This window comes from Oncorhynchus keta, chromosome 30 (genome assembly GCF_023373465.1).
Source record: "Oncorhynchus keta strain PuntledgeMale-10-30-2019 chromosome 30, Oket_V2, whole genome shotgun sequence".
Lineage (NCBI taxonomy): Eukaryota > Metazoa > Chordata > Actinopteri > Salmoniformes > Salmonidae > Oncorhynchus > Oncorhynchus keta.
In genome coordinates, this window is record NC_068450.1 from 61,207,743 (window position 1) to 61,235,271 (window position 27,529).

At 45.6% G+C, this 27,529-nt stretch overlaps 2 protein-coding genes and 1 long non-coding RNA gene across 17 annotated transcripts in view; 1 reads left to right on the forward strand and 2 right to left on the reverse strand.

Moving 5' to 3' along the window:
• LOC118377147 (28S ribosomal protein S9, mitochondrial) overlaps positions 1–11,025 on the reverse strand; it is a 25,796-nt gene extending 14,771 nt beyond the window's left edge. The window contains exons 1-5 of the mRNA XM_052489030.1: positions 10,857–11,025; positions 10,065–10,247; positions 2,591–2,653; positions 2,474–2,504; positions 2,135–2,214 (exon numbers count right to left, since the gene is read on the reverse strand). Of these exons, the coding sequence (XP_052344990.1) occupies positions 2,135–2,214; positions 2,474–2,504; positions 2,591–2,653; positions 10,065–10,247; positions 10,857–11,015 (516 nt within the window). The 5' untranslated portion in view covers positions 11,016–11,025. The remainder of the gene's footprint in view (positions 1–2,134; positions 2,215–2,473; positions 2,505–2,590; positions 2,654–10,064; positions 10,248–10,856) is intronic.
• On the reverse strand, positions 2,707–5,028 carry LOC127914050 (uncharacterized). 10 transcript variants are annotated; one of them, XR_008087732.1, is made up of 5 exons: positions 3,742–5,028; positions 3,516–3,589; positions 3,146–3,293; positions 2,966–3,076; positions 2,724–2,785 (listed from the first exon to the last, which is right to left on the reverse strand). It is a non-coding gene; the product is annotated as an uncharacterized LOC127914050 (long non-coding RNA). The 10 variants fall into 10 exon arrangements; XR_008087728.1 differs by having other exon boundaries at positions 2,783–2,891; XR_008087731.1 differs by having other exon boundaries at positions 2,707–2,785; positions 2,966–3,293.
• Positions 11,026–11,171: 146 nt separating the features above from the next.
• LOC118381025 (NACHT, LRR and PYD domains-containing protein 12-like) lies at positions 11,172–27,139 on the forward strand. Of its 6 annotated transcripts, none has more exons than XM_052489024.1 (9): positions 11,172–11,546; positions 12,885–13,048; positions 14,951–15,251; positions 15,528–15,596; positions 18,192–19,935; positions 21,771–21,938; positions 22,360–22,533; positions 22,790–22,836; positions 26,370–27,139. In XM_052489024.1, the coding sequence occupies exons 3-9, from the start codon at positions 14,960–14,962 to the stop codon at positions 26,903–26,905; spliced, it is 3,030 nt and encodes a 1,009-aa protein (XP_052344984.1). In that variant the 5' UTR covers positions 11,172–11,546; positions 12,885–13,048; positions 14,951–14,959; the 3' UTR covers positions 26,906–27,139. The 6 variants fall into 6 exon arrangements, with proteins under 6 accessions (XP_052344984.1, XP_052344986.1, XP_052344987.1 ...); XM_052489026.1 differs by having other exon boundaries at positions 15,564–15,596; XM_052489025.1 differs by lacking the exon at positions 11,172–11,546 and adding an exon at positions 11,579–11,946.
• The last annotated feature ends 390 nt before the right edge of the window (positions 27,140–27,529 follow it).

Sequence of the window (27,529 nt, forward strand, 5' to 3'; positions counted from 1 at the left end):
ATTTGTGTCACAAAAAATAAGTAATAAAATAATCTTCATAAAAAGGGAGGGCAGGTGGTGGTGTGAGGGGGTTTGGCATTACACATTTGTGAACACTGGGCCCAACAATTTCCTGGGAAATGATTGAGGTATAGAGGCCTGGATGAAAAAGAGGAGGACAAGCCAGTCATATAGAGAGAAAGAGATAAAGAAGAGAAATGAATGCCTCCTACACTTGAACATTTTATACTCAACTCTCGACTGACTTCTAGTTCCTCAGATTCAATAAGCAGCGTGAAGCAGCACCCTGTTAGCATGGTCTTGATATGTCTTCACCAGTGAGCCCTGACATAGCAAAGCTCTGAGGAATATCAGGAAATCCTTTGGCTTCAGAGGCTCCAGTGTCCCGGCTCTAACATCATACTCATGTTGTAACGGGGTTTAGATATGAAGGGGGTAGTGAGGTACCCCTGGTTCCCTTTAGCAGAGGATAGAGTAGGGAGTAGTCAGGTACCCCTGGTTCCCTTTAGCAGAGGATAGAGTAGGGAGTAGTCAGGTACCCCTGGTTCCCTTTAGCAGAGGATAGAGTAGGGAGTAGTCAGGTACCCCTGGTTCCCTTCAGCAGAGGGTAGGGGGTAGTCAGGTACCCCTGGTTCCCCTCAGCAGAGGGTAGGGGGTAGTCAGGTACCCCTGGTTCCCCTCAGTAGTGGGTAGGGGGTAGTCAGGTACCCCTGGTTCCCCTCAGCACTGGGTAGGGTAGGGGGTAGTCAGGTACCCCTGGTTCCCCTCAGTAGTGGGTAGGGTAGGGGGTAGTCAGGTTCCCCTGGTTCCCCTCAGCAGTGGGTAGGGGGTAGTCAGGTACCCCTGGTTCCCCTCAGCAGAGGGTAGGGGTAGTCAGGTACCCCTGGTTAGGGGGTAGTCAGGTACCCCTGGTTCCCCTCAGCAGAGGGTAGGGGGTAGTCAGGTACCCCTGGTTCCCCTCATCAGGAGGTAGGGTAGGGGTACACTCAAATGTTGGGATTGTGTTTCTTCCAGAGGTATCAAACAAAACATTGTGAAGTGAGAGAGACGCATAGAAAGAGGGGGAAACAGAGGGTGTAGTGACCCGTCCCCCTCTTCATCTCAGACTCAGTTCTCCCCTGCAAGGCACACTGGGGTGTTTGTTGTGGTCGAGTTGCACTACAGGGGTCCGGGCTGAGAGGGGGAGGGGGGGAGAGAGAAAAGCCAAAAGAGTGGAGGCTCTGTGAGTTCCCCGTCACAGAGAAGAGAAGAGAGAGAGAGAGAGAGTGTAATGTTTACTGTAATTTTTATAGGTTATTTCACTTTTGTTTATTATCTAGTTAACATATGTTTCCCATTCCAATAAAGCCCTTAAATTGAATTGAGAGAAAGAGAGAGAGTAGTTTTCCCTCAGAGAGACAGACAGCCCTCCCTTAACTGCAAGGCATGGGAAGGGGGGGGGGGGGTTGACAAGAGGACAAAACATTGCCAGGTTACACACACTTCTTATCTGCCAGAGAAACACACCTCTGTCCTCGGTCAAATCAACCATATAAACAAGAGGGAGGTAAAGAGGGAGAACGAGCGGGTGTGAAGGAAAAATACAGAAGATGGAGGGATGGAGGGTAAGCTGAGTGGGTAGAGGTGGGTAGCTAATCTACAGCACCGGTCTCCAGGGACCCTCTACCTCTCTGGTGAAATCCCCAGGGCAGAGCAGCTCTCATCCAGGCACAAAGCCTGACCAGGCACAAAGCCTGATCAGCCATGGTAGTCACCGAGCCAGGCCTGAAACACGATTTAGGACGGGGACAGAGGGGCCCGTCACAGACACAGTCACGCCCCCTGCCTGTCTGCACCCCTCCCTACCTTCCACAACCCACCTCTCCCAAACACCCCCACCCCCTCACACTGCTCCTACTCTCACCATCCCACCTCCATCCACATTGCTCTCAATACCTCCCCACCCTTCCCTCCCTCCTGCTGTATTCAGCTGTAGCTCTGGCTGTGTGTGTGAAATGGGATGTGACAGGAGCACCTTTCCCTGGGGATCAGAAGCCTCTCTCTCCCATAAATAGGGCCCTGGGGGCAGACCAGGGCTTTCTACCTCCAGAAAAACATCCCCCCTCAGTCTCTCACTCATACACACAGTACTCACGTGCATTAGAGAGTAGTAGGACTGCTTTCCTGTGTAGAACAGAAAGTGGAATGGCCGTCCATCTGCGCCCCATTGGACAGCTAGAGGATGTGTGTGTGTGTGTGTGTGTGTGTGTGTGTGTGTGTGTGTGAAGTGTGAGAGAGAGAGAGCGTGCGTGAGAGAGAGACAGAGGGAGAAAGAGAGAGAGAGTTAGGCCATTGGTGTAAACCACTTTACTTTGTCTAGCCCAATCAGTTAGAGATTGAGCAAAAACTCAGAGAGGTCCCCCTGCTGGTGATGTTGTGAAAGTGCAGCTCTCACACAGAGTGAAAATGACCATAGGAGTAGAACAATCCATACCTCTCTGTTTTGGAAACACCTCATCCGGATGCTGGAAGAAAATATGTAGATTTTGAATCACTAATGAATATGAAGTTTCTGAGTTAATACACTTCTACATGAGACGTCTAGTCTTACCTTCATCAGTGGTTTGGCTTTTTTGTCAAATAGGCCGGAGGGGAACAGGTATGCAATGCTTCTCTGGAACAGAAACAGGAGAGAAGTCAAATATCATTAACATATCATAAAGATGGAGGGAGAAACATTTAGTTTAAACAGCCAGCTCTAAACAGGGAGAAACCTTTAAACAGCCAGCTCTAAACAGGGAGAAACCTTTAAACAGCCAGCTCTAAACAGGGAGACACATTTAGTTTAAACAGCCAGCTCTGAACAGGGAGAAACCTTTAGTTTAAACAGCCAGCTCTAAACAGGGAGAAACCTTTAGTTTAAACAGCCAGCTCTAAACAGGGAGACACATTTAGTTTAAACAGCCAGCTCTGAACAGGGAGAAACCTTTAGTTTAAACAGCCAGCTCTAAACAGGGAGAAACCTTTAGTTTAAACAGCCAGCTCTAAACAGGGAGAAACCTTTAGTTTAAACAGCCAGCTCTAAACAGGGAGAAACCTTTAAACAGCCAGCTCTAAACAGGGAGAAACATTTAGTTTAAACAGCCAGCTCTAAACAGGGAGAAACCTTTAGTTTAAACAGCCAGCTCTAAACAGGGAGAAACCTTTAGTTTAAACAGCCAGCTCTAAACAGGGAGAAACCTTTAGTTTAAACAGCCAGCTCTAAACAGGGAGAAACCTTTAGTTTAAACAGCCAGCTCTAAACAGGGAGAAACCTTTAGTTTAAACAGCCAGCTCTGAACAGGGAGACACATTTAGTTTAAACAGCCAGCTCTAAACAGGGAGAAACATTTAGTTTAAACAGCCAGCTCTAAACAGGGAGAAACCTTTAGTTTAAACAGCCAGCTCTGAACAGGGAGAAACCTTTAGTTTAAACAGCCAGCTCTAAACAGGGAGAAACGTTTAGTTTAAACAGCCAGCTCTAAACAGGGAGAAACCTTTAGTTTAAACAGCCAGCTCTAAACAGGGAGAAACCTTTAGTTTAAACAGCCAGCTCTAAACAGGGAGAAACCTTTAGTTTAAACAGCCAGCTCTGAACAGGGAGAAACATTTAGTTTAAACAGCCAGCTCTGAACAGGGAGAAACATTTAGTTTAAACAGCCAGCTCTGAACAGGGAGAAACATTTAGTTTAAACAGCCAGCTCTGAACAGGGAGAAAGAAACCTTTAGTTTAAACAGCCAGCTCTAAACAGGGAGAAACCTTTAGTTTAAACAGCCAGCTCTGAACAGGGAGAAACATTTAGTTTAAACAGCCAGCTCTGAACAGGGAGAAACATTTAGTTTAAACAGCCAGCTCTGAACAGGGAGAAACATTTAGTTTAAACAGCCAGCTCTGAACAGGGAGAAACATTTAGTTTAAACAGCCAGCTCTGAACAGGGAGAAACATTTAGTTTAAACAGCCAGCTCTGAACAGGGAGAAACATTTAGTTTAAACAGCCAGCTCTGAACAGGGAGAAACATTTAGTTTAAACAGCCAGCTCTGAACAGGGAGAAACATTTAGTTTAAACAGCCAGCTCTGAACAGGGAGAAACATTTAGTTTAAACAGCCAGCTCTAAACAGGGAGAAACCAAAAAGATCATCAGGGACAACAACCACCCGAGCCACTGCCTGTTCACCCCGCTATCATCCAGAAGGCGAGGTCAGTACAGGTGCATCAAAGCTGGGACCGAGAGACTGAAAAACAGCTTCTATCTCAAGGCCATCAGACTGTTAAACAGCCATCACTAACATTGAGTGGCTGCTGCCAAGATATTGACTCATCTCTAGTCACTTTAATAATGAAAAATTGGATGTAATAAATGTATCATTTGCCACTTTAAACAATGCCACTTTACATAATGTTTACATACCCTACATTAATCATCTCATATGTATATACTGTACTCTATACCATCTACTGCATCATGCCTATGCCGTTTGGCCATCGCTCATCCATATATTTTTATGTGCATATTCTTACTCATTAATTTACACTTGTTTGTATGATGTAGTTGTTGTGCAATTGTTTGATTACTTGTTAGATATTACTGCATGGTCGGATCTAGAAGCACAAGCTTTTCGCTACACTCGCATTAACATCTGCTTACCATGTGTGTGTGACCAATAAAAATGGATTTGAACCTTTAGTTTGACAGCCAGCTCTGAACAGGGATAAATGATAGTAGCAGCCAGGCTAGCTAATAGGTTAGAGAGGAGACACTCCAGTCTTGTAAGAGTTCAGATAAAGGCTAGAGGGAAGTTCCTAGAGAACAGCAGTGAAAGTTAGAGGGGAGAGAGAACAAACAAACAGCTAGGTGACAGGAACCAGAGGACAGACTAGAGTCACCAGTTCACCCTAAGTTCACACACTCACAGCCAGTCTCCTTGTGAAGGCAGCAGAGTGGAGCCAGGTCATTAGTGCTGCTACAGATGGCACTACTCTTGACAGGGTGGGTGTGTGTGTGTGTGTGTGTGTGGACAGCCAGGTCTGAAGGTGTGTGTGTGTGTGTGTGCACGTGTCTCTGAAGGTGTGCATTTGTGTGTGTGTGTGTGTGTGGGGGTGTGTGGGGGAGGGGGACAGACAGGTAGTGTCCACCCTGCCACTCTTCTCCAGCCAGTCTGCTCATCCCTCCTCTCCCTCATCTTTAACTTATTTTCCTCCTTCACTCTGTCTGCTCAATTAAGAGGGAACAGGTGCTGGAAGGAGAGAGCATGTTGCAGCCTTTTGGGCTGTCAAGACGAGGGGAATCAAAGAGAGAGAGGTGGAAGAGAGAGGGGCAGGTGAGGGGGAGGTAAAAAGAAGAAGACGGGAGGAGGAGAGTGGAACACTGTGCCAGATGAATGCAGCACCTGTTCATTTCATACCCTAGGCTGCAATATGGCAGAGTCCCCTAGGGAGAGACAGAGAGAGGGGAAAGGGAGAGACCTTCTCCCTGCCACAGATTTCAATGTGTTGTTCACAGCACTCTAGATTCCTCCACTCGGTCTGAACTCCATCTATGTCAATAAAAAACGTAGAGAGAGTACTGCTACACGATACTTTCTGCACAGAGCCTCATTTAGAAACTAAGTTTCCCTTTTATTATCTCTGCTGCTAACAATTGCATTGTTTGCACTAATAGGAATGTCATAACTGAACCAGAATCAACAACAACACATAGGCGCAAGTCTCCCCCATTCCCCCTCCAGTGGTCCCCCATTCCCCCTCCAGTAGTCCCCCATTCCCCCTCCAGTCTCTCCCATTTCCCCTCCTTTACCCCTAATTCCCCCTCCAGTGGTCCCCCATTCCCCCTCCTTTAGTGGTCCCCCATTCCCCCTCCTTTACCCCTAATTCCCCCTCCAGTGGTCCCCCATTCCCCCTCCTTTACCCCTAATTCCCCCCAGAGGACAGTGGTCCCCCATTCCCCCTCCTTTACCCCTAATTCCCCCTCCAGTGGTCCCCCTTCCCCTCCTTTACCCCCAATTCCCCCTCCAGTGGTCCCCCATTCCCCCTCCTTTACCCCTAATTCCCCCTCCAGTGGTCCCCCATTCCCCTCCTTTACCCCTAATTCCCCCTCCAGTGGTCCCCCATTCCCCCTCCTTTACCCCTAATTCCCCCTCCAGTGGTCCCCATTTGTGTGTCCTTGTGTGTAATTCCCCCTCCAGTGGTCCCCCATTCCCCCTCCCCCTAATTCCCCAGCCAGTGGTCCCCCATTCCCCCTCCTTTACCCCTAATTCCCCCTCCAGTGGTCCCCCATCTTTACCCCTAACCCCTCCCTTTACCCCTCCCCCTCCAGTGGTCCCCATTCCCCCTCATTTCACCCCTAATTCCCCTCCAGTGGTCCCCCATCCCCTCCTTTACCCAATTCCCCCCAGTGGTCCCCCATTCCCCTCCTTTACCCCTAATTCCCCCAAGTGGTCCCCCTATTCCCCTCCTTTACCCCATAATTCCCCCTCCAGTGGTCCCCCATTCCCCCTCCTTTCCCAAGCCCCCTCATTTAGTCCCCCAGTTCCCCCTTTTACCCCTAATTCCCCCTCCAGTGGTTTCCCCCTCCAGTGGTCCCCCATTCCCCCTCCAGTCTCTCCATTACCCCTCCTTTACCCCTAATTCCCCCTCCAGTGGTCCCCCATTCCCCCTCCAGTCTCCCCATTACCCCTCCTTTACCCCTAATTCCCCCTCCAGTGGTCCCCCCTCCTTTACCCCTAATTCCCCTCCAGTGGTCCCCCATTCCCCCTCCTTTACCCCTAATTCCCCTCCAGTGGTCCCCCATTCCCCCTCCTTTACCCCTAATTCCCCCTCCCGTGGTCCCCCATTCCCCCTCCTTTACCCCTAATTCCCCCTCCAGTGGTCCCCATTCCCCCTCCTTTACCCCTAATTCCCCCTCCAGTGGTCCCCCATTCCCCCTCCAGTCTCTCCATTACCCCTCCTTTACCCCTAATTCCCCCTCCAGTGGTCCCCCATTCCCCCTCCAGTCTCCCCATTACCCCTCCTTTACCCCTAATTCCCCCTCCAGTCTCTCCATTGGTCCTTTACCCCTAATTCCCCCTCCAGTGGTCCCCCATTCCCCCTCCAGTCTCCCCATTACCCCTCCTTTACCCCTAATTCCCCCTCCAGTGGTCCCCCATTCCCCTCCAGTCTCCCCATTACCCCTCCTTTACCCCTAATTCCCCCTCCAGTGGTCCCCCATTCCCCCTCCAGTCTCCCCATTACCCCTCCTTTACCCCTAATTCCCCCTCCAGTGGTCCCCCATTCCCCTCCAGTCTCCCCATTTCCCCTCCTTTACCCCTAATTCCCCCTCCAGTGGTCCCCCATTCCCCCTCCAGTCTCTCCCATTTCCCCTCCTTTACCCCTAATTCCCCCTCCAGTGGTCCCCCATTCCCTCTCCAGTCTCTCCCATTTCCCCTGTTTACCCCTAATTCCCCCTCCAGTGGTCCCCATTCCCCTCCAGTCTCCCCATTTCCCCTCTTTACCCCTAATTCCCCCTCCAGTGGTCCCCCATTCCCCTTCCAGTCTCCCCATTACCCCTCCTTTACCCCTAATTCCCCTCCAGTGGTCCCCCATTCCCTTTCCAGTCTCCCCATTCCCCTCCAGTCTACTCCCAATTCCCCTCCTTTACCCCTAATTCCCCCGACAGTGGTCCCCCATTCCCCCTCCAGTCTCCCCCATTTCCCCTCTTTACCCCTAATTCCCCCTACAGTAGTCCCCCATTCCCTCTCCAGTCTCCCCATTACCCCTCCTTTACCCCTAATTCCCCCTCCAGTAGTCCCTCATTTCCCTCTCCAGTCTCCCCCATTTCCCTCTCCAGTCTCCCCAGTTACCCCTCCTTTACCCCCAATTCCCCCTACAGCGGTCCTCCATTGCCTCATTTCTCTCTCCAGTCTCCCCATTTCCCTCTCCAGTCTCCCCATTACCCCTAATTCCCCCTACAGTGGTCCTCCATTCCTCATTTCTCTCTCCAGTCTCCCCATTACCCCTCCTTTACCCCTAATTCCCCCCAGCGGTCCTCCATTGCATTTCCCTCCAGTCTCCCCATTTCCCTCTCCAGTCTCCCCAGTTACCCCTCCTTTACCCCTAATTCCCCCTACAGTGGTCCTCCATTGCCTCATTTCTCTCAGTCTCCCCATTTCCCTCTCCAGTCTCCCCCGTTTTCCCTCCAGTCTCCCCAGTTACCCCTCCAGTAGTCCCTCATTTCCCCTCAGCGGTCCTCCATTGCCTCATTTCTCCAGTCTCCCCCATTTCCCTCTCAGTCTCCCCAGTTACCCCTCCTTTACCCCTAATTCCCCCTACAGCGGTCCTCCATTGCCTCATTTCCCTCTCCAGTCTCCCCCATTTCCCTCTCCAGTCTCCCCCGTTACCCCTCCTTTACCCCTAATTCCCCCTACAGTGGTCCTCCATTGCCTCATTTCCCTCTCCAGTCTCCCTCATTTCCCTCTCCAGTCTCCCTCATTTCCCTCTCCAGTCTCCCTCATTTCCCTCTCCAGTCTCCCTCATTTCCCTCTCCAGTCTCCCTCATTTCCCTCTCCAGTCTCCCTCATTTCCCTCTCCAGTCTCCCCATTCCCCCATTTTCCACATCTCTCCCTCTCCTCCACTCATCTGACGATGGGACGCTCCATGTCACTTCCTGTTACAAAGCCCACTGCTAACAGCTCTATTCATTAGATAGGATAGAAGGTTAGAGACTGCCAGGAAGTGAAGAATCATGGGAAATCAAACTAAATGAGTGGGGCAAACGAAGCTAATGCATTCTTCCTTCGTAATGAATAAAACATGGGATGTGTGTGTATCAGGCGTTGCTAATACAGTGGACACAGCACATTACAGGCCCCTGCTGAGTCTGTCTGTGTGATCAGATCCAGGTCTTATTGTTTATTTTCATAATGACTATATGTGCACATCTTATGGATACCAAAATAATAGAGGTACACAAGTTGTTTTGTAGGTCACTCTGCAATGATTTGCACGACCACCATGCATCCCACATGTCATGGTAATGTAGGTGGGTGTTTTACACTTTTGAACATAATATTCCCTTACTGCTCTCTAGGTTCCAACCCGGCCTGATTGCACATATGAATTTAATTATTGATGACAACATGTACCTCTCTGTTTATTGATTATGCATAAAGTGTAGCTTTTTGTATGGCCATGTTTTGTATAGCATCTACACCCACTATGCGTCGTATGTGTAATGGCTCTGTGAGGTAAAATGTGGATATATTAGGAGATGGGATAACACGGTCTGCTTGCCCTGATGAAGATCAGTGTTGGATCGAAATGTTGTCATTAAAGGTGGTAATTGGGGGCAAATTCAGTGCGCCGGCCTTTGTTATTTTCAATTAAACTTCCTTACCCCATCACCTAGGTGTTTTAAGGACATGCGTATGACCACAAACTGCTTTACACAGCCCACTGGTAAGTGCTAACAGTTCTGTTCATTATATAGAACAATGGTTAGACACCACCGGGAAGTGAAGAATCATGGGAAATCAAACTAAATGAGTGGGGCAAACGAAGCTAATGCATTCTTCCTTCGTAATGAATAAAACATGAGATGTGTGTGTATCAGTCGTTGCTAATACAGTGGACACAGCACATTACACAGTGCTGGCCCCTGCTGGTGACTGTTAGAGTGTGTCTGTGTGATCGGCTCCACCAGATGCTGCTGATGGCATGCGGAGACAGACCAGAGACAGACCAGAGACGATTCTCAACTACTGTTGGGGAATTAAACTAATATGGCTGGAAAACCACCTTAAAGACATGTGACATCTCCTCTGAGAAAGAAAGCATAATGTATTTACCCCAAATAAGGTGCCACCTTTCTAAACCTTGCCGAGCCAAATGCATATCTCAATTGAGTTGATGGTGGACACATAGACTTATTGAGGTATGAATCCGTCTCTGATTGTAGGGTAAGGACAAAAAACTGCATTACACTATATCCATCTAGGGTTTACACTGCATCCCTCTATGAAAGACAGGAGTTGTACACCCCTCGTTAGACACAAGTGCAGTCTTTCTTACATTAATGTCCCCCTGAGTGAAGGTCTCAGGGTCCTCTCCCATCATGTTGGCTAGATGTCTCTTCCCGATGTTGAACTCCTCCACCTGCTTCTTGATGAACTCCTCTGAGAACTTCTCTGGGCCCGCTGCAGCCAGGTTCTTCCTGTGGAGAACAGCACTCACACATAGCTGTCTGGACAGCACCTGAGGTGTGGGAGAGAGGAGGTTCTTATGTTAGGATACATACTGTAGTATAGAACTGGTGCTTTAATAACCCAGGGCCTTGGTATCACAGGGATGGATGAATGTTAGTTATCTGGGCTAATAGACAGTCTCTGTAGGTGGCTCTGGTCTTTTAGGTGCATTAAGTTAGTCTGAAACGGTGAGATTTGGCATTCACAAATAGACCAACTGATGGGCATTTGACAGCAAGGTATCCACTAGTAAATGGGACTAACATTGGATGAACGTAGTAAAACGTTAGCTAGCTACGCAAACAAGCTCTGTGAGGCTTAGCTAACTAAGGTTCTATTAAACCAAAATATTGCGACTTGTATGTCCAATATGTTCATGTAGCTAGCTATGTCCATTATGGCATGCATGTTGAGACAAGAAGAACAATATCTAGAGAGTCAACTAGCTACTTAGCTCTCTGTCTGTCTTACTTCAATGACAGTTTACATGTGAGCTAGTTGACAAGGCAGCGCATTGCTACTAGCGCTGAGCTATTTCAAGGACAACTCAGCCCTTCTCTACAGTGCAGCCCCGTTGACATTTCCGTGAAAACATGCCAAATTAAACTCCTGGCTTTACCTGGCGAGTTAAATTTGACGAGACTGTGTTAAAATTGGAGCAGCAATTTCCGCATTTCCAGAGAAAATATCTCACGGTTCTTCCACCGGAGGCCGCCATGTTTGCTGTACGACGCTCTGGTGAAAACAGGAAGTACGTCGATAGCGTTTGCGTTTGCATTTGTGTTACAATGTAACTGTTACAATATTACTACATTTCATTTCTCACTGTATATTTGGCAAAATTCGGATACAAAGTATTTGTTTCTACAAAACAATAACCGTATTTGATAAATCTATAGAATAACTAGAATAAATGTATAGGTTTTTCAGTCCCTTTGTTGCATCCAACAATTAGTTGAAAAGGTATTATAACAAATATGTGTTTTTATTATTATGGGACATGAGGGCACTATGGGATATGAGGGCAGCATTATACTAGGGGATATATACTATGGGATATGAGGGCAGCATTATACTAGGGGATATATACTATGGGATATGAGGGCAGCATTATACTAGGGGATATATACTATGGGATATGAGGGCAGCATTCGTAATTTTGGTCAACGTTTCGTGTGGAACCCTAATTAGTAGGTAACAATTGAACTGGTTCAAATCACCCAACCCTACTACACATGTTCAGATGAGCCATGACAACTAATTCAAGCTGGAAGCTGTCGGACCACATGCAGAACGATTCGTTGACATGGTGAGTTTTTTTGTGGGGGGGAAATAACAAACAGCAACACAACTATAAAACGTAACCACTATAAAACTACGCAAACAGCCATACAACTATACAACTGTACAGAAGTATACTGTAATACAAGTATTCACTATGCTTCAGATGTAAAATAAGTGTTGGATACTTGGACTCCCCCTTCATGGATTTAAAACCATATAGGATTGTTGTAGGCATTGGCTGGAGGGAGTTTCCACCATTGCTAGTTTCCAAATGTTAAAATACTATTAATAAGAAACTCGGTCTCTCCACTGCGACTTCCTGGTGTTGTGTAAGGTCCTCCGGAAAAGTTAAGAGTAAAAAAACGAGTTGTTCTATTATGAGACGACAAAGTAGAATATCATCTTCAAAACGGAGATTACATAAAGTAAATATTTCAGAAATTAATCCACACGACAGAGCAGAGTGAGTGAATGGAGTAAGGGTTATATAGTATAAGGGAGAGTAGTATCGCCTGGACTGAGTAAGAGAACATTGACTTAATGTTATGTGTTAAGTCTGACGTGGATCAGTACACACTGTTAAAAGGAGGTACTGCCTCTCACAATGTTTTTCTTTAAATCTACTTTTTATCAAACCAGCTCTATATGAAGTGTTTGTGTAGTTAATTAACTTGTACTTGGTGGAGAGGAAGGGCTTACGGATGGACATGAGGAAATGGGTTAGGAACTGTGAGCAGTGGTTGAAAAGTACCCAAATGCCATACTTGAGTAAAGGTAAAGATACCTTAATAGAAAAGGACTGAAGTAAAAGTGAAATTCACCCAGTAAAATACTACTTAAGTAAAAGTCTAAAAGTATTTGGTTTAAAATATACTTAAGTATCCAAATTAAAAGTACAAGTATGAATAATTTAAAATTCCTTATATTAAGCAAACCAGACAGCATGATTTTATTTTTTTACGAATAGCGAGGGGACACTTCAACACTCAGACATCATTTACAAACTAAGCATTTGTGTTTAGTGAGTCTGACAAATTGGAGGCATTCGGGATGACCAGGGATGTTCTCTTGATAAGTGTGTGAATTAGACAATTTTCCTGTCCTGCTAAGCATTCAAAATGTAACTAGTACTTTTGGGTGTCAGGGAAAATGTAAGGAGTAAAAAGTACATTATTTTCTTTAGTAATGTAGTGAAGTAAAAGTTGTCAACAATACCTCAAAAAACTAAGTAGTACTTTCAAGTGTTTTTTACTTAAGTACTTTCCACCACTGACTGTGAGTATATTTGGCTGTGTACACTTGAATTCTGTTTGATGTATAAACATATTCACCAACATTCTTCTCTCTGTTACGACATGTTTAGGCTTACAGTGGTGAGACAATGTTGGGGACCAACTGGTTCCTACAGGGAGGAGGTGGATCAGTGAAACGCTTTGTACCTTGACTCTCCCTTCAGTTCACCAGACAGCAGAATGAAGAGCAGAGCTTCACACGAAGGGGAGAAATAAATGACTAATGATCACTACTGTAAGTTGTTGGGTCGTGTGTAATATGCTAGTGATACAGTGCATTTAAAAAGTATTCAGACCGTATTCTGACTTTTTCCACATTTTGTTACATTACAGGCTTATCCTAAAATGTATTCAATTGTTTTTCCACCTCATCAATCTACAAGCAATACCCCATAATAACAATGCAAAAACAGGTTTTTAGAAATTTTAGCAAAATTATACAAATAAAAAAACGTCAATGTCACATTTACGTAAGTGTTCAGACCCATTACTCAGTACTTTGTTAAAGCACCTTTGGCAGAAATTACAGCCTCGATTCTTCTTGGGTATGACGCTACAGGCTTGGCACACCTGTATTTGGGGAGTTTCTCCCATTCTTCTCTGCAGATCCTCTCAAGCTCTGTCAGGTTAGGTGGGGAGCGTCTCTGCACAGATATTTTCAGGTCTCTCCAAAGATGTTTGATCGGGTTCAAGTCCGGGCTCTGGCTGGGCCACTCAAGGACATTCAGATACTTGTCCCAAAGCCACTCCTGCGTTGTCTTGGCTGTGTGCTTAGGGTTGTTGTCCTGTTGGAAGGTCAACCTTTGCCCCAGTCTGAGGTCCTGAGCGCTCTGGAGCAGAATTTCATCAAGGATCGCTCTGTACTTTCTCTGTTAATTTTTCCCTTGATCCTGACTATTGTCCCAGTCCCTGCTGCTTAAAAACATCCCCACAGCATGATTCTGCCACCGCTATGCTTCACCGTAGGGATGGTGCCAGGTTTCCTCCAGACGTGACGCTTTGCATTCTGGCCCAAGAGTTCAATGTTGGTTTCATCAGACCAGAAAATCTTGTTTCTCATGGTCTGAGAGTCCTTTAGGTGCCTTTTGGCAAACTCCAAGCGAGCTGTCATGTTCCTTTTACTGAGGAGTGGCTTCCGTCTGGCCACTCTACTGTAAAGGCCTGATTGGTGGAGTGCTGCAGAGATAGTTGTTCTTCTGGAAGGTTCTCCCATCTCCACAGAGGAACTCTGGAGCTCTGTCAGAGTGACCATCGTGTTCTTGGTCACCTCCCTGACCAAGGCCCTTCAGCCCTGATTGGTCAGTTTGGCCGGGGGACCAGCTCTAGGAAAAGTCTTGTTGGTTCCAAACTTCTTACATTTAAGAATGATGGAGGCCACTGTGTTCTTGGGGACCTTCAATGCTGCAGACTTTCCCCAAATCTGTTCCCCGACACAATCCTGTCTCGGAGCTCAACGGACAATTCCTTCGACCTCATGGCTTGGTTTTTGCCCTGACATACACTGTCAACTGTGGGACCTTATATAGACAGGTGTGTGCCACTTCAAATCATGTCCAATTAATTACATTTACCACAGGTGGACTCAAGGATGATCAATGGAAACAGGATGCACCTGAGCTCAATTCCGAGTCTAATAGCAAAGTGTCTGAATACTTATGTAAATAAGGTATTTCTGTTTTGGATTTGTAATAAATTTGCTAACATTTCTAAAAACCTGTTTTAACTTTGTCGTTATGGTGTATTGTGCGTAGAATGATGAGGAAAGAATTGTATTTAATACATTTTAGAATAAGGCTGTAACGTAACAAAATGTGGAAAAACGGAAGAGGTCTGAATACTTTCTGAATGCACTGCATTGTTTTTCGCTTAGCCAGTAATGTCGGTTATAGACACTTTCTAGCTTGAGTCGCAAGAAAATACCAATCCTGGTCCTGGAGAGCTAGGTGTGCAGGCTTTAGTTCCAGCCCAGTACTAATACACCTGACTAGCTACAACGGTGGGACTGTAATGATTTTTCCGGGTAGGGGGCTCGGCTTGGATGCATTTGACTTTTAAGAATGCTCCATGACTATTATGGCAGATGAGTCATGTGTATCTGAAGTCTATTGCAGATATCTTCCTCATGTCTTATCCTCAGTGATCCAAAATGTCTTCTGTTGCTGAGCTTCTGCTGGCCACTCTGGAGGACCTGCTCGAAGTAGATCTAAAGGTGTTTAAATGGCACCTGACCCAGGACGTGCTGGAAGGCTTTCCTCACATTCCAGTGAGCCAGCTGGAGAATGCTGATAGACTGGACATTACAAACACGACGGTGGAGACCTATGGTCCTGAGGGAGCTGTGAAGATCTCACTGGAAATCCTGAGGAAGATGAATCAGAACCAACTGTCTGATAGGTTAAAGAACAAGTACAATGAGGGTGAGACAACAGAAGCAGCAGGTTAGACAATTATACTACGTTTAAGATTATTATAATTTTTACATAACAAGCAGCAACACATGGCAGGCAGCAGAAAATCCCAGACGAAACTGATGTACTACAAGAGCTTTCTTTCACACTCTCTCTCTCTCTCTCTCTCTCTCTCTCTCTCTCTCTCTCTCTCTCTCTCTCTCTCTCTCTCTCTCTCTCTCTCTCTCTCTCTCTCTCTCTCTCTCTCTCTCAGCCCTCTCTCTCTCTCTCTCTCTCTCTCTCTCTCTCTCTCTCTCTCTCTCTCAGCCTCTCTCTCTCTCTCTCTCTCAGCCTCTCTCTCAGCCCCGAGTGCTCCAGTGGTTTTAGAAGTCAGAGGTAAGCTGTTTGAATCAACACAACAGCACCCAGCAGGCAGAATTTGAAACGTGCAGATGCCGTGTTCACATGCTGTTGGAGTTATTGGACGGCAGGTAGCCTAGTGGTTAGAGCATTGGGTCAGTAAACTAAATGTTGCTGGATCAAATCCCTGAGCTGACAAGGTAAAAATCCACACCGTTCTGCCCCTGAGTCGGAGGTAAGCAGTTAACCCACTGTTCCTAGGCTGTCATTGTAAATAAGATTTTGTTCTTGGCTGACTTGTCTAGTTAAATAAAGATAAAATAAAAATCGGAAATGTCTAGTTCCGACTGGGACGTTTCACTTGAACAACTCTCCCAGGCGCAATTACAGTATAAGTGGGAAACTCAGAGAAAATGTTGTGGTGATTGACTTTCTCAACCAAAAGATGACCATAAATCTATTTTTGACAACTACGACATCATCAATATGGATAATGTATGTAGTTTGACCATATTGTCAATGTTTTGCAAGCTTGCTAACTTTATTATTAGAACTGTTATCTAGCCTATCAAGCTAGTTGTATCACAACCAGCCGTGATTGGGAGTCCCATAGGGTGGCGGATAAATGGGCGAGCGTCGTCCGGGTTTGGCCGGTGTAGGCCGTCATCGTAAATAAGAATTTGTTCTTAACTGACTTGCCAAGTTAAATACAGTTTAAGTAAAAAAGCACAAGAATGAAACAGTCGTATTTCCGACATCACAACTCGACGAATTTGTGAACATGGCAACAGCAGCAGGATAATGTTTTGAGTTGGAGGTGCTGACCGGCGGGTGGGGGTGGCTTTAATTCATGCAATTCTACATCGTTTTACATGAAATCCCAGCCTATACTCTGACACTGACAAACTGAGATCAATAACAATGACCTCGTCTTTGAATGCAACCAATAGCCCCTTTTTTTAAGATAAGCTATTGCTCCTTGGTGGCTAGATTATGCTCTCTTGTGTAGCCTAGTATTTTGTTTCTTTCTTTCTTGTACAGCCATAATTATATACATTTGCCAAATGTATTTAAATGTATCAGCTGCAGCACCTTCAGCACCCCTAATTCCCATGGCTATGGACAGGTGACTTCATTATGATGTCATATTCTGGTAGGAAACTGGTTCTGCTTGAGAAGACCAGGTAAAATACAGTGCAGTCGGATTAATCTCATCAATATTCATACAACAGCCCGTTATGACAAAGCAAAAACAGGTTTTTAGATATTTTTTGCAAATGTATTAAAAATGTTAAACTGATATCACATTTACATAAGTATTCAGACCCTTTACTCAGAACTTTTGTTCAAGCCCCTTTGGCAGTGATTACAGCCTCCAGTCTTCTTGGGTATGACGCTACAAAGCTTGGCACACTTGTATTTGGGGAGTTTCTCACATTCTTCTCTGCAGATCCTCTCAAGCTCTGTCAGGTTGGATGGGGAGCTTTGCTGCACAGAGTCTCTCCAAAAATGTTTGATCCGGTTCAAGTCCAGGTTCTGGCTAGGCCACTCAAGGATATTCAGAGACCTGTCCTGAAGCCACTCCTGCGTTATTAAAGAGTTCAATCTTGGTATCATCAGACCAGAGATTCTTGTTTTTTTATGGTCTTTTTTTTATATTTTTGGTGCCTTTTTTGGCAAACCAAACCCGACCTTCAATGCTGCATAAATGTTTCGGTACCCTTCTCCAGATCTGTGCCTCGTCACAATCCTGTCTCGGATCTCTACGGACAATTCCTTCAACCTCATGGCTTGGTTTTTGCTCTTATATGCACTGTCAACTGCGGGACCTTATATAGACAGGTGTGTGCCTTTCCAAATCCTATCCAATCAATTGAATTTACCACAGGTGGACTCCAATCAAGTTGTAGAAACATTTCAATGATGATCAATGGAAACAGGATGCACCTGAGCCCCATTTCCAGTCACATAGCAAAGGGTCTGAATACGTATCTAAGTAAGATTTTCACGTTTTTTTATTTTTAACACCTTTCACAAACATTTCTAAAAACTGTTTTCGCTTTGTCAAGTATGAGTAGATTGAGGAAATTGTTTAATTGAATACATTTTAAAATAATGCTGTAATGTAACAACATGTGGAAAAAGGAAAAGAGTCTGAATACTTTCTGAATGCAGTTGTATACCAGATTATTTTTTAAATTCAACCTTTAGGCAAGTCAGTTAAGAACCAATTCTTATTTACAATGACAACCTACACCGGCCAAACTAGGACGACGCTGGGCCAATTTTGTGCCACCCTATGGGACTCCTAATCACGGCCGGTTGTGATACAGTCTGAATTCGAACCAGGTTGTCTGTAGTGACGCCTCTAGCACTGAGATGCAGTGTCTTAGATAACCAGGTAACAACCCGATAACAACCAGGTAAAGACGTCTTCTATCATGCCGACAACGAGACATCATGTAAAATATGTCATATGAAATAACCAGATCATTTATGGTTGCTAAAAAGACGTTTGACAAAACGTCATAATGACGTCAATACACACACACAAACACAAACACATACACATACCGTTACCATGGCAGTATATAAAAAGTAAACTTACTGGATCTTTGTTTTTTCTTGCAGTCCAAGACAAACTGAAATCCTACCTTAAGAAGAAGTACGGCTGTATATATGAGGGGACGTCAAAGGAAGGTGATTTCATCTACCTAGACCAGATCTACACTGAGCTCCATGTGATCGAGGGGGCCTGGGGAGGGGTCAGAGATGAGCATGAGGTCATACATTTGGAATCCAGAACACTAGCCACAGGAGAGACCACTATTGAAGCCAGCAACATTTTCAAACCCCGACCTGATCAAAAGAAGCGCATCAGAACAGGGCTTACACTGGGCATCGCTGGCGTGGGAAAGACTGTCTCCGTTCAGAAGTTTATTCACGACTGGGCAGAAGGAAAGGAGAACCAAGACATTGATTTCATCTTTCCACTTCCTTTTTGCAAAATGAATTCTAATATGGGGGAAAAGGACTGCAGTCTGATTGAACTGCTTCATCAATTCTTCACTGTCATGGGACCGGTGAAGACCCTGGGGGAAGGTTCTAAAGTTCTGTTCATCTTTGATGGTCTGGACGAGAGTCGACTTCCTCTGAACTTCAACAGTAAGGTTCTGACAGACGACACAAAGCCAGCCTCGCTGGACCAACTGATCACAAACCTCATCACAGGAGAGCTCCTCCCCTCTGCTCTCATCTGGATAACCTCCCGACCTGCTGCAGCCAATCAGATCCCTCGTCAACACATCCACCAGTGGACAGAGGTACAAGGGTTCAATGACCAACAGAAGGAGAAGTACTTCACAAAGAAAATTAGTGATAAGAACCTGGCCAGCAGAATCATCAACCATGTCAAGTCATCAAGGAGCCTCCACATCATGTGCCACATACCAGTGTTTTGTTGGATTTTAGCCACTGTTCTAGAGAAGCTGTTGGATGAAGCAGGGAGTGGAGATTTGCCCAAAACCCTGACTGAGACATACTTACACTTCCTGATCTTTCAGACAGACAGGATGAGAGCAAAAGGGAACTCCGTAGGAAGTGACAACATAGTCCTCAAACTTGGAGAGCTGGCATTTCATCAGCTGGAGAAGGGATATCTTATCTTCTATGAGGAAGACCTGACAGAGTGTGGCATTGGAGTCAGAAAAGCATCCGTGTACTCAGGATTGTGCACCGAGATCTTTAAGGTGGAGGGGAGGACCAGTCAGAAGACAGTGTTCAGCTTTGTTCATCTGAGCATCCAGGAGTGTCTTGCTGCTGTTTATGTGTTTCTCACATTCATAAACTGCAATAAAAACCCACTGGTCCAACAGAACTCCTCCTTTTTGCGGAAACTTCGGAAACACCAACCTATGATGAACTTACTCAAGAGTGCAGTGGACAAGGCTTTAAAGAGTAAGAATGGACACCTGGACCTGTTCCTCCGTTTCCTTCTGGGCCTCTCACTGGAGTCCAATCAGACTCTCCTACAAGGCCTACTGACACAGACAGGAAGCAGCTCACAGACCAATGAGGAAATAGTTGAGTACATCAAGATGAAGATCAGGAAGAATCCCTCTCCGGAGAGATGCATCAATCTGTTCCACTGTCTGAGTGAGCTGAATGACCATTCTCTAGTGAAGGAGATCCAAAGATACCTGAGCTCAGGAAGTCTCTCAGCAGCCAAACTGTCACCTGCACTGTTTTCAGCTCTGGTGTTTGTGTTGCTGACTTCAGAAGAAGAGCTGGATGTGTTTGACCTGAAGAAATACTTTAGATCAGAGGAGGGTCTTCTGAGGATGCTGCCAGTAGTCAAAGCCTCCAGAACAGCCCTGTGAGTAACTGTTAGGACATTTTAAATACTGATCATCAGGAAGAAATATTTAAACTAATATATATATATACAGTTGAAGCGGAAGTTTACATACACTTAGGTTGGAGTCATTAAAACTCGATTTCAACCACTCCACAACTTTCTTGTTAACCAACTATAGTTTTGGCAAGTCGTTTAGGACATCTACTTTGTGCATGACACAAGTCATTTTTCCAACAATTGTTTACAGACAGATTATTTCACTTATAATTCACTGTATCACAATTCCAGTGGGTCAGAAGTTTACATACACTAAGTTGACTGTGCCTTTAAATAGCTTAGAAAATTCCAGAAAATGACATCATGGTTTAGAAGCTTCTGATAGGCTAATTGACATAATTTGAGTTAATTGGAGGTGTACCTGTTGATGTATTTCAAGTCCTATCTTTAAACTCTGGCCTCTTTGCTTGACATCATGGGAAAATCAAAAGAAATCAGCCAAGAACTCAGAAACAAATTGTAGACCTCCACAGGTCTGGTTCATCTTTGGGAGCAATTTCCAATCACCTGAAGGTACCACGTTCATCTGTAGAATCAATAGTATGCAAGTATAAACACCATGGAATCATGCAGCCGTCATACCGCTCAGGAAGGAGACGCGTTGTGTCTCCTAGAGATGAATGTACTTTGGTGCAAAAAGTGCAAATCAATCTCAGGGCAATAGCAAAGGACCTTGTGAAGATGCTGGAGGAAATAGGTACAAAAGTATCTATATCCACAGTAAAACGAGTCCTATATCGACATAACCTGAAAGGTCACTCATCAAGGAAAAAGCCATTAATCCAAAACCGCCATAAAAAGCCAGCCTACGGTTTGCAACTGCACATGGGGACAAAGATCATACTTTTTGGAGAAATGTCCTCTGGTCTGATGAAACATAAATAGAACTGTTGGACATAATGACCATTGTTATGTTTGGAGGAAAAAGGGGGATGCTCGCAACCCAAAGAACACCATCCCAACCATGAAGCACGGGGGTGGCAGTATCATGTTTTGGGGGTACTTTGCTGCAGGAGGGACTGGTGCACTTCACAAAGTAGTTGGCATCATGAGGAAGGAAAATCATGAGTATATATTGAAGCAACATCTCAAGACATCAGTCAGGAAGTTATAGCTTGTTCGCAAAGGGGTCTTCCAAATGGACAATGACCCCAAGCACACTTCCAAAGTTGTGGCAAAATGGCTTTAAGGACAACAAAGTCAAGGTATTGGAGTGGCCCTCACAAAGCTCTGACCTCAATCCTATAGAACATTTGTGGGCAGAACTGAAAAATAATGTGTGAGCAAGGAGGCCTACAAACCTGACTCAGTTGCACCAGCTCTGTCAGGAGGTATGGGCCAAAATTCACCCAACTTATTGTGGGAAGCTTGTGGAAGGCTACCCGAAATGTTTGACCCAAGTTAAACAATTTAAAGGCAATGCTACCAAATACTAATTGAGTGTATGTAAACTTCTGACCCACTGGGAATGTGATGAAAGAAATATAAGCTGAAATAAATAATTCTCCCTACTATTATTCTGAAATTTCACATTCTTAATGGTGATCCTAAAGGACCTAGGCCAATTTTTACTAGTATTAAATGTCAGGAATTGTGAAAAACGGAGTTTAAATGTATTTGGCTCAGGTGCAACTTCCGACTTCAACTGTGTGTGTGTGTGTGTGTGTGTGTGTGTGTGTGTGTGTGTGTGTGTATGTATATATATATATATATATATATATAGTCCTATAGTCCTATGCTACTTCTCAATTAACATGCTGTAAAGCCTCATTGTCTATTTTAAACATCTCATTTAGGCTGAATCAATGTAACATCTCAAAACGATGCTGCAAAGCGCTGGGCACAGCTCTCATCTCCTCACACTTGAAAGAGCTGGACCTGAGTGGCAACGACCTGCAGGATTTAGGAGTGAAGCTGCTCTCTGCTGGACTGCAAAGTCCACAATGTAAACTGGTGACACTGAAGTGAGTATCCCTGTACTTGTTCAACAAGTAATAATTGTTTATTAGATCAACATGTTTTAGAGGCCAATTTCAGTTTAATTAACTTTCAGTTTCAATACTGCAAAACAAAGGTCCTGTAAAACAAACTTTTTAATCCACATCATTTTAATTTTCTCCAATAATTAATTCAGCAATTATTTTTTAGCAATATTGTAGCCATGCTGATAGGAATATAACTATTTTAGCAATACTTTAGTTTTCCTCGCTGTTTGTGAGCAACATGGTTTAGAAGTATCTGAAATAGTTTAGTACCTCGTACAGTACTTTATCATAGTCCAATGTGAACGACACATTTTAGACTGAACTTTCATCCATATCAACTTTGAGAGAAGAAGCAAAATGCATCAGTCATTTTTGATATTCATGTGAAATCCTCATGCAGGCTGTCAGGCTGTCAGGTCACAGAGGAAGGATGTGCTGCTCTGGCTTCAGCTCTGAGGACAAACCCCTCCCACCTGAGAGAGCTGGACCTGAGCTACAATGACCCAGGAGACTCAGGAGTGAAGCTGCTCTATGCTATATGGGAGGATCCACACTGTAAACTGGAGAAACTCAAGTATGTTGAGGTTTTGGATCAATCAGTACTCAGTGTAACACAATGTATTCTCCAGTATGTCTCCGTCCTGTGTGTTTACAGTAAAGTGTGTGTGTGTGTGTGTGTGTGTGTGTGTGTGTGTGTGTGTGTGTGTGTGTGTGTGTGTGTGTGTGTGTGTGTGTGTGTGTGTGTGTGTGTGTGTGTGTGTGTGTGTGTGTGTGTGTGTGTGTGTGTGTGAGAGACTAATTGACTGTCTGCTCCTCTGCTTTTCCTATAGTGTGGACCATGGTGGAAGGTGCAGGTTAAAATCAGGGCCCCAAAAATGTGAGTTTTTTTGTTTAATGCATGGACATAGGATGTGTGTTGTGGACCTGGGGTTAATGCATGGACATAGGCTGTGTGTGTTGTGGACCTGGGTTTAATGCATGGACATAGGCTGTGTGTGTTGGACCTGGGGTTAATGCATGGACATAGGCTGTGTGTGTTGGACCTGGGTTTAATGCATGGACATAGGCTGTGTGTGTTGTGGACCTGGGGTTAATGCATGGACATAGGCTGTGTGTTGTGGACCTGGGGTTAATGCATGGACATAGGCTGTGTGTGTTGGACCTGGGTTTAATGCATGGACATAGGCTGTGTGTGTTGGACCTGGGGTTAATGCATGGACATAGGCTGTGTGTGCTGGACCTGGGGTTAATGCATGGACATAGGCTGTGTGTGTTGGACCTGGGGTTAATGCATGGACATAGGCTGTGTGTGTTGGACCTGGGGTTAATGCATGGACGTAGGCTGTGTGTGTTGGACCTGGGTTTAATGCATGGACGTAGGCTGTGTGTGTTGGACCTGGGTTTAATGCATGGACGTAGGCTGTGTGTGTTGGACCTGGGGTTAATGCATGGACGTAGGCTGTGTGTGTTGGACCTGGGGTTAATGCATGGACGTAGGCTGTGTGTGTTGGACCTGGGGTTAATGCATGGACATAGGCTGTGTGTGTTGGACCTGGGGTTAATGCATGGACAGGCTGTGTGTGTTGGACCTGGGGTTAATGCATGGACATAGGCTGTGTTTGTTGGACCTGGGGTTAATGCATGCATTTTAAATGCTTATTTTCTGTGTATTTTAGTATTTTCACAAATAATGTTGCCCTAATCAACTTGTTCTATTGGAAATACTTGGAAGTATTTTTTTAAACATATTCCTGAATACATTATTTCAAATTCCAAACAGACCTGGGGTCAAATGCATGGGAGTATTTAAATATTTGTGTAAATACTGTGTCACGCCCTGACCTTAGAGCTTTTTACGTCTCTATTTTGTTTTGGTCGGGGTGTGATTTGGGTGGGCATTCTATGTTCTATTTTCTATGTTTTGTATTTCTTTGTTTTGGCCGGGTATGGTTCTCAATCAGGGACAGCTGTCTATCGTTGTCTCTGATTGGGAACCATACTTAGGCAGCTTTTTTTTCCCACCTGTCTTTGTGGGTAGTTAACTTTGTAGATGGTAGATGGTATTGAGTGCAGTATATACATATTAGATGAGTATGTAAACTAAGTGGCATAGTTAAAGTGGCTAGTGATACATGTATTACATAAGGATGCAGTAGATGATATAGAGTACAGTATATACGTATACATATGAGATGAATAATGTAGGGTATGTAAACATTATATTAGGTAGCATTGTTTAAAGTGGCTAGTGATATATTTTATATAATATAATAATATATGCCATTTAGCAGACGCTTTTATCCAAAGCGACTTACAGTCATGTGTGCATACATTCTACGTATGGGTGGTCCCGGGGATCGAACCCACTACCCTGGCGTTACAAGCGCCATGCTCTACCAACTGAGCTACAGAAGCATCTATTTTACATCATTTCCCATCAATTCCCATTATTAAAGTGGCTGGAGTTGAGTCAGTGTGTTGGCAGCAGCCACTCAATGTTAGTGGTGGCTGTTTAACAGTCTGATGGCCTTGAGATAGAAGCTGTTTTTCAGTCTCTCGGTCCCAGCTTTGATGCATCTGTACTGACCTCGCCTTCTGGATGATAGCGGGATGAACAGGCAGTGGCTCGGGTGGTTGATGTCCTTGATGATCTTTATGGCCTTCCTGTGACATCGGGTGGTGTAGGTGTCCTGGAGGGCAGGTAGTTTGCCCCCGGTTATGCGTTGTGCAGACCTCACTACCCTCTGGAGAGCCGTACGGTTGTGGGCGGAGCAGTTGCCGTACCAGGCGGTGATACAGCCCGACAGGATGCTCTCGATTGTGCATCTGTAGAAGTTTGTGAGTGCTTTTGGTGACAAGCCAAATTTCTTCAGCCTCCTGAGGTTGAAGAGGCGCTGCTGCTCCTTCTTCACGATGCTGTCTGTGTGGGTGGACCAATTCAGTTTGTCTGTGATGTGTACCTACCTACCTCCTACCTACCTATCCGCCTACCTACTTACCCACCAGCCCACCTATCCGCCTACCTACCTACGTACCTACCTGCCTGCCTATCCGCCTACCTACCCACCAGCCTACCTATCTGCCTACCTACCTACCTGCCTGCCTATCCGCCTACCTACCTATCCACCTACCTACCTACCTACCTACCTATCCGCCTACCTACCTACCTAGCCACCAGCCTACCTACCTACCTACTTGCCTGCCTATCCGCCTACCTACCTACCTACCTACCTACCTACCTACCTACCTACCTACCTACCTACCTACCTACCCACCAGCCTATCTACTACCCTCTCCACTACTGTTCCATCGATGTGGATAGGGGGGTGTTCCCTCTGCTGTTTCCTGAAGTCCACAATCATCTCCTTAGTTTTGTTGATGTTGAGTGTGAGGTTATTTTCCTGACACCACACTCCGAGGGCCCTCACCTCCTCCCTGTAGGCTGTCTCGTCGTTGTTGGTAATCAAGCCTACAAATGTTGTGTCGTCCGCAAACTTGATGATTGAGTTGGAGCGTGCGTGGCCACGCAGTCGTGGGTGAACAGGGAGTACAGGAGAGGGCTCAGAACGCACCCTTGTGGGGCCCCAGTGTTGAGGATCAGCGGGGTGGAGATGTTGTTGCCTACCCTCACCACCTGGGGGCGGCCCGTCAGGAAGTCCAGTACCCAGTTGCACAGGGCGGGGTCGAGACCCAGGGTCTCGAGCTTGATGACGAGCTTGGAGGGCACTATGGTGTTAAATGCCGAGCTGTAGTCGATGAACAGCATTCTCACATAGGTATTCCTCTTGTCCAGATGGGTTAGGGCAGTGTGCAGTGTGGTTGAGATTGCATCGTCTGTGGACCTATTTGGGCGGTAAGCAAATTGGAGTGGGTCTAGGGTGTCAGGTAGGGTGGAGGTGATATGGTCCTTGACTAGTCTCTCAAAGCACTTCATGATGACGGAAGTGAGTACTACGGGGCGGTAGTCGTTTAGCTCAGTTACCTTAACTTTCTTGGGAACAGGAACAATGGTGGCCCTCTTGAAGCATGTGGGAAAAACAGACTGGGATAGGGATTGATTGAATATGTCCGTAAACACACCAGCCAGCTGGTCTGCGCATGCTCTGAGGGCGCGGCTGGGGATGCCGTCTGGGCCTGCATCCTTGCGAGGGTTAACACGTTTAAATGTTTTACTCACGTCGGCTGTGGGGACAGGTATGGTGGCATTATAGCCCAGTTAAGTGTCATGGTCGTGTCTTTGTTTTGTTGGCGACATTCATTCAAATAAAAAGAATATGTACGCTCACCACGCTGCACCTTGGTCCGCTTCTTTCGACAGCCGTGACATACTGTGCATTTTTCAAATACATGCTTTCCAAGTGTTTTTCTCCCCAAATACAGTATATTTCAATCCTGCTCTCCCCCATTTAGATGCCTGTGATCTGACACTGGACCCAAACACAGCACACAGAACCCTCTCTCTGTCTGAGGAGAACAGGAAGGTGGAATGGACCTGGAGGGAGCAGCCGTATTCTGATCACCCAGAGAGATTTGAGGACTATGAACAGGTGCTGTGTAGAGAGGGTCTGACTGGGTGCTGCTACTGGGAGGTAGAGTTGAGTGGGAGGGCTTGTATCGCGGTAACATATAAAGGAATCAGCAGGAGAGGAAAGGGTCCTGACAGTCGGCTTGGAGCTAATGACAAGTCCTGGAATCTGAACCGCTTTTATGACAGTTACTCTGCCAGGCACAATTATAAGAGAACTGACATACCTGTCCCCTCCCCCCGCTCCAACAGAGTGGGAGTGTACCTGGACTGGCCGGCCGGCACGCTGTCCTTCTACAGCGTCTCCTCTGACACACTGACCCACCTGCACACATTCCACTCTACATTCACTGAGCCTGTCTACCCAGGGTTTTATGTAAGGGGTGACACAGGGACTGTGACCCTGTGTCAGGTAGAATAACCTCCTGTGTCCTGGAGGAACACCTGAGTCTTCAGAGATGTCATACTCCTTCCTGTTCATCCGGGTGACCTGTTGGGATATGTTTCACTCTAATCATGACATGAATATACCGTACATCTCTAAAGCTGCCTGACCTTGTAACTAGAATCACCCCATTGCTGTAAAAAAACTCCCATTTAAAATCACTATTTGTTATTGTTTTTCTTTATTGTTTGTAATAAAATGTTTCTAGAATGTTCCGTTTTTTTTACGTTCTACTTTTAGATACAATAAGCATAGGTGCTGTTGGCGTCTTTCAATATTTTACTAAAGTAGGATACATTAGTACATACCACAGGAGGCTGGTGCACCTAAACTGGGGAGGACGGGCTCGTGGTAATGACTGGAGAGGAATCAGTAGAATGGTATCAAATAACTTAATGCCATTCCGTTTACTCCATTCCAGACATTATTATCAGCCGTCCTCCCCTCAACAGCCTCCTCTGGTACAGACACTTATTTGATATTATTGAGAGACTGGGGCACAAGGCAGTGAGCAGCAATAGGTTACAGTACATGAATGGGCAAGGGTAAACATCACTTCATAGGTCTATCAAGTAGTATGCAAGTGCAGATAATCTCTGC

What these genes read in the sequence shown, in the direction of transcription:
- LOC118381025 (XM_052489024.1), top strand. Translation starts at nt 14,960, where the DNA reads ATGTCTTCTGTTGCTGAGCTTCTGCTGGCCACTCTGGAGGACCTGCTC. An exon ending in TGTAAACTGGTGACACTGAA is followed by an intron (nt 21,939 to 22,359) that starts GTGAGTATCCCT and finishes ATCCTCATGCAG; the next exon opens with GCTGTCAGGCTGTCAGGTCA. An exon ending in AAAATCAGGGCCCCAAAAAT is followed by an intron (nt 22,837 to 26,369) that starts GTGAGTTTTTTT and finishes TCCCCCATTTAG; the next exon opens with ATGCCTGTGATCTGACACTG.